At 42.8% G+C, this 8,002-nt stretch overlaps 1 protein-coding gene across 2 annotated transcripts; it reads right to left on the reverse strand.

Annotated features, from left to right (window-relative positions):
- Nucleotides 1-5,087: 5,087 nt before the first annotated feature.
- On the reverse strand, nucleotides 5,088-6,138 carry LOC116631955 (UMP-CMP kinase-like). 2 transcript variants are annotated; one of them, XM_032403507.1, is made up of 2 exons: nucleotides 5,969-6,138; nucleotides 5,088-5,655 (listed from the first exon to the last, which is right to left on the reverse strand). In XM_032403507.1, exons 1-2 carry the CDS (start codon nucleotides 6,136-6,138, stop codon nucleotides 5,139-5,141), a joined length of 687 nt encoding a protein of 228 aa, XP_032259398.1. In that variant the 3' UTR covers nucleotides 5,088-5,138. The 2 variants fall into 2 exon arrangements, with proteins under 2 accessions (XP_032259398.1, XP_032259399.1); XM_032403508.1 differs by having other exon boundaries at nucleotides 5,088-5,510; nucleotides 5,962-6,138.
- Between the last annotated feature and the right edge of the window lie 1,864 nt (nucleotides 6,139-8,002).

Raw genomic sequence — 8,002 nt, forward strand, 5'->3', positions numbered from 1 at the left:
CTAATCTGATAGTCCTGTCTTTTGATTGGGGCATTTAGCCCATTTACATTCAGGGTAACTATTGAAAGATATGAATTTAATGCCATTGTATTGCCTGTAAGGTGACTGTTACTGTATATTGTCTGTGTTCCTTTCTGGTCTATGTTGCTTTTAGCTCTCTCTTTGCTTAGAGGACCCTTTTCAATATTTCTTGTAGGGCTGGTTTTGTGTTTGCAAATTCCTTTAGTTTTTGTTTGTCCTGGAAGCTTTTTATCTCTCCTTCTATTTTCAGTGATAGCCTAGCTGGATTCTTGGCTGCATATTTTTCTCATTTAGTGCTCTGAATATATCCTGCCAGTCCTTTCTGGCCTGCCAGGTCTCTGTGGATAGGTCTGTTGCCAATCTAATGTTTCTACCACTGTAGGTTACATATGTCTTCTCCTGAGCTGCTTTCAGGATTTTCTCTTTGTCTCTGAGACTCATAAGTTTTACTATTAGATGTCAGGGTGTTGACCTATTTTTATCGATTTTGAGGGGGGTTCTCTGTGCCTCCTGGATTTTGATGCCTGTTTCCTTCCCCAAATTAGGGAAGTTCTCTGCTATAATTTGCTCCAATATACCTTCTGCCCCCCTCAGTGTTGTTTCGTCTTATGGTATCGCTTATCTCTCAAATTCTGCCCTCGTGAGCCGGTAGTTGTTTATCTCTCTTTTTCTCAGCTTCTTTATTTTCCATCATTTGGTCTTGTATATCACTGATTCTCTCTTCTGCCTCATTTATCCTAGCAGTTAGAGCCTCCATTTTTGACTGCACCTCATTAATAGCCTTTTTATTTCAACTTGGTTAGATTTTAGTTCTTTTATTTCTCCAGAAAGGGTTTCTCTAATAACTTCCATGCTTTTTTCAAGCCCAGCTAGTATCTTTAAAATCATCTTTCTGAACTCTAGTTCCGACATCTTACTAATGTCCATATTGATTAGGTCTCTGGCAGTCGGTACTGCCTCTTGTTCTTTTTGTTGAGGTGATTTTTCCGTCTTGTCATTTTGTCCAGAGGAAAATAGATGAATGAGAGAACAAAATGCTAACAGGGTAACAACACCCCCAGAATATATACACGAAACAAATCAGAAAAGACCTGAAACTGGGGGAAAAGAAAGGGAAAGAAAGAAAAAAGAGAGAGAGAGAAAAAAAGATAAAAACAAAAACGAAACAAAAAAAAAAAAACAGAATATGATCAAATATGATCAGAATGGTGCATAGATCAGTGCCACACACTAGATTTTGGGCGTATTTTGGTCTGTTAGAAGAAAGTGCCTCCCAAAATTTTAAAGAAAGAAAAACTTATATATGTATAAAAATCAGGATTAATATGATGAAGGGATGGAATATGACTGTAAAGATGAAAAGTATAAAAGATTTTATAAAAGGAATTGATAAGATAAGTCGGTTGAAAAAAGAAAGGAGGATTTAATAAAAAAAAAAGGGAGAAAATGTGATCCGGAAGGAGACTAGAACAAAGCCATACACTAGAGATTTAGGGTATATTTTGATCTGTTAGAAAAAACTGTATCTCAAAATTTTAAAGAGAGAACAACTTACATATATATACCAAAAATAAGTGTAACTACTATGAAGGGATAGAATATGACTCTAAAAATGAAAAATAAAAAATATTTTTTATAAAAGGGGTTGATAAGTTGTTGGTTGAAAAAGGGAAAAAGAAAAATTCAAAAAAAAAAAGTTAAAAAAAATTAACTGTGAAAGACTGAAGAATTGTGGGAAAAAAGTCATGGATTCTATGTGCAGTATTCCCCTAGCGCTGGAGTTCTGCCGTTCTCGTTGATTGGTAAACTTGGTCTTGGCTGGCTGTTCTCGCTGATCTTCTGGGGGAGGGGCCTGTTGCTGTGGTTCCCAAATGTCTTTGCCGGAGGCGGAATTGCCCCGCCCTTGCCGGTCTGGGCTAAGTAATCTGCTCGGGTTTGTTCTCGGGAGCTTTTGTTCCCTGCAAGCTTTCTGTACAGCGTTGGAGGACAAGAGTGAAAATGGCAGCCTCCCAATCTCTGCCCCAGAGGAGCAGAGAAGTCGGGGCCCCACTCCTCAATATGCCCCCAGAGAAAAGCAGTCAATCACTCCCGTCTCCCTGGTCTCCAGCCGCACTCCGTGCTCACCCGGCCTGTGACTGAGCATTTCTATCTCTGGGCACAGGACCCCGTGTGGAGTCTCCAAACCCAGCAGATCCCTGCGGTGCACTCCTGCACTGCTCCTCCCGGGGGAGGAAGGGGTGTCTCCCCGGATCTGCCGCTTGTTTGGTCCTTGCTGGAAGAGCAGTGGCCCGACTGTGTGGCAGATCACGGTTTATGGCAACCCCGAGCTGAGAGTCTGCTCCTCCACTCTGTCTCTGCAGCCGGCTTCCCCGCTCCGATACTTGGGAGCTCTGCCCCACTCAGGCATCCCCGGTCTTTCTGTGACCCCAAGGGTCCTGAGACCACACTGTCCCACGAGGGTTCCACCCCCCGCTTAGCCACTGGAGTGACATCCCTCAGCGGAGCAGACTTCTAAAAGTTCCGATTTTGTGCTCCACAGCTCTATCACTTGCCAGAAGCGGATGATGGAGCCCCCTCCCTCGCCGTCTATCCTCCCGAATATCGCCTCGGATTCACTTCTCCGCACGTCCTACCTGCCAGAAAGCGGTCTCTTTTCTGTTCAGAGAGTTGTTGCTATTCCTTTCTTCGATCTCCTGTTGAGCTTGTAGGTGTTCAGAATGGTTTGATCCCTGTCCAGCTGAATTCCTGGGACCAGATGAAATCCAGGTCTCCCACTCCTCCGCCATCTTGCTCCCGGAATTGTAGTAACTTTTAAAGCAATGATTAAATATTACATTGAGAAATGCTGCTGGGGTGAGGGTTGGATGCCATTACTGCTATGAACATATACCTTGGACTGGCCACTCTCCTGCCCTCTCCCTTTCTAGCGTATCAGGGGCAAGTTCCTTCTTTTCCAAGTAGAAAGAAAGAACTGTCCCATCAATATTGGCATTGTGTGGGTCACTCTGATAAGACAATTTGTGCCTACCTAGGGGCTGGAGAATGTTTGTGCCTTGGTTCCAGCAAGCTCCTCTCCTCCAGAGTCACTCTAGAGAAAGAGCAAAACCCAGAAAGCTTGGGTCATAAGCCTCCATTCAGGTGACTCTTAGGAACACTTCCTAAATTCTTTCAACTTGTGGGAAAAAGAGGACATAGATGGTGGGTTTTAGTGCTGAAAGCTTCAATCCGAGACAAAGAGTCTCTGTGTCAGCACATGGGAGGGAGGCAGAGACGTGGATGCCTGGATTTGCTCTTGGGCTGTGGGAGGACAACAGTGCTGCACCGCTCCTGATATTGTTACTTCAGCCTCCTCACTTGCAAAGAGCACGCCCCACTCCTCTCCTGACTTCCCTTTTAACTTCCTCTTCTTACTGATCCCAACCTGCAAGGACCAAGACAGGTGGCCAGGCCCTGTGGGTCAGAGTTGGGTAAGGCAGGTGGCAGGGCAGCATGACGAGGAAATACAAGGGTGGTGGGGAGAGAGGGATTGTGTCTCAGGACTTTCCTTCTCATGTGGTGTTGCAGTACACCATCATAAAGTAAGAGCGGTAGAATAGGGAGATCAGAAAGTATTGTGGAATGTTGAAGAGAGGAGATCTGGGCCCTGATTCTGCTGCGGGCTAGTGCGTGATCTTCTCTTTGAGCTTGTTTCCTGGAGATTGGACAGATGGTTTTTTAACTTGGGCAGGTGGTGATTCTCCGTCAGCAGAGTTTTAGCCCTTCACTTTGTATGGTCTGGTTCTGCCCACATCTCACTCTCAGATGGTCCTGGACCCTACAAAAGTCAGCAGGGAATCTTATGTGGTGGCTTTTGCAACAAGAATCTAATTTTAGGTGCTATTATTTTTCAAGCACATCAAACTAATATTTTTAGTCTGTTTTTTAGTTGTTTTCTTAACCTAGAAGAATATGTTATGGAGTTGCACATAGCCTGAGACATGGTGTGTGGTATGGATAACTGAGCTCCATAAAAATGATAAGATCTCCTGAAATTATATATGTGTGTACATATACATATATGTGTGTTTTTGGGTTTTTTTGGTTTTTTCATTTATTAGATATATTTATTATTTTTCTCACCTAAGTGCAAAGATTTTTAAATTTCCTTAAGCAAATAACTAAAAAAAGCATTCAAGAAAATAAAACACAAATGGGAAATTAACCATTAGATGTTTTTACTTCATACCAACCCTACATTTAATCTAGAAAACAAACAAAAACACTTTGAATGAAGTGTTACTAAAACGCTAACCAAATCATTGACCATAAACCTCATACATGCATTTCAAGGTTCCACTGCTAGGAATTCTGTTAAGACCAGTTTAATCACTAAGAACACTACATAATTGAGGACAGGAACACAGGTCATTAGATGCGGTCCCTGCCCCTTACCCTCAGATTTATGTCAGAATAAAGCTGACAATTCTGCCAAGCTCTGAACCCCCAGTGACCCCCATCCCAATCCCTGAAAGCAAAGAAGATGCCCTGTCACACAACTTTATATTAAAACAAAGCCTAAGTTTTCTTATCTTTCTATAGGAAATGGTCAATTATTTGATAAATACTAAAACACTTCTAGGAATTCATTTTATGAGTTCGTTTACCAAACACATTTTGCAAGAACCGACTACACAATAAGTTCCTTTGGAATTTGGTCCACAAATTCACTTAACAGGTTGGAAATTTAAAACCTGCAAGAAAACAAGAAAGTGGGGAATCCCTAATCGTAACATGTTGTAATTATTAAATGGATATACAGACATACTAAAAAGTTTTGCTCACAGAAGGCACAAATTATAAAAGGGATATACTTTTTGAGTAAAAACAAAGAACTAAGCTGATATCCTTCTTTGTTTTGTGAGCACCATAGCTAAGATGAAGTTAGACCTGAATTCACTGTCTACTCCTATAACCAAAAAAATCTAAGATAAAAAATTTAATTTGTCTTACTACATACTTTCCAGCCATTAACTGAGATGTAATTATGAAAGATTAAAATTGCCTTAAAAAAGGGGTTGTAATAGCAGCTATCAAAGCAATATTCAGGCATGATTTTGAGGATGCTTTCAGGTTTAGAGTTAGCCTTCTTTGTCAAAAATCTTCACAACTTCATCAAAAACTTCGTCAACAGACTTAGAGGCATCTATTTTCTTGACTTTCCCCATTTCTTCATATAAGTCAATAATTGGCTTTGTTGACCGAAGATAGGTCTGAATTCTCTTCTCTAAGCTCTCTCTGTCGTCATCACTTCTACCACTACTCTTTCCCCTCTCAAGGCATCGTTCAATACAGATCTCATTATTACAGTCAAAAAACAGAATGAAAGACACATCTGCCTTCCCATCCATGGTCTTGTTCCAACCTTGAAGGTTGTCTTGATTTCTTGGAAACCCATCAATCAAGAATTTATTCTTCTTAGCATTGGCAGCCATTGTCGGATCCATTTCCCTCTTTAACAAACTGATGGTTATCTCAACTGGCACAATCTTTCCATCTTTAATGTACTTTTCAGTGAGTTCACCATACTGTGAATCTGGGTTCTTCCTTTCATCACAAAGAAGTTCTCCTGCAGAAAGGTGTGTGTAACCATATTTCATTCTTAAAAGTCCATCTCTTCCTCTAGTTGCAACTAGAGGTCTCATCTGGGTGGCTTAGTCGTCAAGCATCTGCCTTCGGCTCAGGTCATGATCCCAGGATCCTGGGATTGAGCCCTGCATCGGGCTCCCCGCTCAGCGGGAAGCCTGCTTCTCCCTCTCCCACTTCCCCTGCTTGTATTTTCTCTCTCGCTGTGTCTCTCTTAGGTGAATGTTGACAACTTTATGGTATCAAATCTCTAATCATCTTGATGGACTTCTTTCACTTCTTAGCAATCATCCTTCCTTCTTTTTTAATTTGGGTGACGTGGTTCTCGATGATGTGGGCGCACTGGGTCCCCTTGCCAGCGCCGGGACCGTCGAGGATGAACACAACCAGCGGTTTCATGAGGCAGTGAGGGCAGAGGAAAAGCGGCCAGCGGGTCAGTAGCGGGAAGCTAAGGCCCAGGACGTGCAGCAACCGGCGGTCACAGAGGCTCAGCATACACAGCGTCTCAGCCCGACGCTGAGGAGAGCTGACAGCGGCCCGGCCGGCCTATATGTGTGTTTTTGTATATGTGTACACATGCACGTGTGTGTGCGAGGGAGAGAGATTGGGTTTAAATAGCATTATCACTTTTTCAAAAGTTCCTTCATGCTCTTCCATGTGATTTCAACACAATTTTGTTATATTCTCTTTATCTCCATTATTTTCTTGCCTCATTCCATATTGCTGCTCAAAGCAGAATTTTTAGAACACCTCGAGGTGTTTTTAAATTAAGCCAGTAAACAGCTTTAGTCAACACCTCCAGCGTGTCACAGTGACACAAGCCAACACAAACAGGGAGTGGGAGGTTTGCTGACAGCTCTGGGCCCTGAGACCTCAGGACTGGTTTGGTGAGGCAGACTCAAAATCAAGCAGGGACTCGTGGAGGAGCCAAAGAGGACTCAGTCATGTTGTCTCTTGTACCAGCTCCCTGTACAAGGAAAGGAAATTCTAGAAGAGGCTAAGCCCTTCTTTTAGTCAAAGCAAGAGAAGAAACACGCACGACTGGGGCAGGAATGTAGATATACAGATGTTAACTCAGCACCTCCTATATAAGGTCTTAGTGTTGTGGCGGGGCTGGTTCCACATATCTTCTTTTGTGTTTGGTGTCTGGGAGCTATAACTAAAGCTCCAACATTATTGTGTGTGTTAATTAGGATATGGGTTGGGCCATTGTAATGACAAGATTCCCAAACACAGTGGCTTAAATAAGAGAAGAGTGTTTCTTTCCTACATGGAAGCTCAGGTATCCTGTCAGGAGTTAGCTGGTACTTTATTATGTTGGGGACCCTGCTCATGTAAAGTGTCTTGCTCCCCCCTAAATGTTCTTCAGTTATCCTGTTTAAAAATGAAGCTGTTCCATAGCCATACAGTAAGTAGAGAAATTCAAGCATGCATTGCAGTGGGTGTTGGTAGTATGGTATAGAGGTTACATGGAGCCTTACCATATGGTCTGTAATTTTTTCCTCTGCCACTTGCTAGCCTGTGAGCTTGGGCCGGTTACTTAACCTCTCTGTGCCTAATGTATAAAAAGATGATAATAGTACCTACCTTGTTGTCTTGCTGTAGGCTTACATGTATGAATGAGTTAATACATGCAAAGTGCTTAGAACAACACCTAGACCATAATTATAACCCAATAGCAGACACTGTTGATGACTTACCTGTATCTGTTGGTACTCACCATTTTGTAAACTCCAGATGGTTTTATACTGTAAGAATTTGTGACTGTCTACCTCCAGGCTTCCTCTGGCCTCTAAGGGTGTGCTCTGCTGCGTGCAAGGCAGACCCTAAATGCCGAGAAGTTACAAGATAGCAGGTAGCCCTCAACCGGGAGGTTGAACTGTCCTCAACAGCTTTCTTGTTCCTTGGGTGAGACGACTCTGAGGCGTTTTCTATCGCCCCATAGAAGTCCCAGGACAACTGAGTCCTGACTCCTCACATTAGCTACCTGCTCATTGGCATATTCTGTATTGTTTCCTTGCTTTCCATGGTTCATTTTCCCACTCTCCTGATCCTCTTGACATTACCACACAAATTAACTACCTGTATTCAGGATCAGCCTCTGGGAAACCCCAACTAAGACACTTTCCTCTTACTACACACTTTTATCCAACTGCAATGGTCTTAGGATAAACGCTGATCCTGGCAGCTCTAACACTTCCCTTTTTATGCACCTCCATCTCCTGGTGTCCCTCTTTTTACTTTAACAATTACATCTGCACCCGGATGAGACAAAGGCAGACTCCTCTGCCCCTCAACCACTGTCTTCCCCTTGCCTCACACTGACATATATAGAGTCCCATGAAAACCAGGCTACAAA

The sequence above is a fragment of the Phoca vitulina genome, unplaced genomic scaffold, assembly GCF_004348235.1.
Source record: "Phoca vitulina isolate PV1807 unplaced genomic scaffold, GSC_HSeal_1.0 scaffold6, whole genome shotgun sequence".
NCBI classification, from domain to species: domain Eukaryota; kingdom Metazoa; phylum Chordata; class Mammalia; order Carnivora; family Phocidae; genus Phoca; species Phoca vitulina.

What these genes read in the sequence shown, in the direction of transcription:
- LOC116631955 (XM_032403507.1), bottom strand. Translation starts at nt 6,138, where the DNA reads ATGCTGAGCCTCTGTGACCGCCGGTTGCTGCACGTCCTGGGCCTTAGC. An exon ending in CAGTGCGCCCACATCATCGA is followed by an intron (nt 5,656 to 5,968) that starts GAACCACGTCAC and finishes ACTTTTAAGAAT; the next exon opens with GAAATATGGTTACACACACC.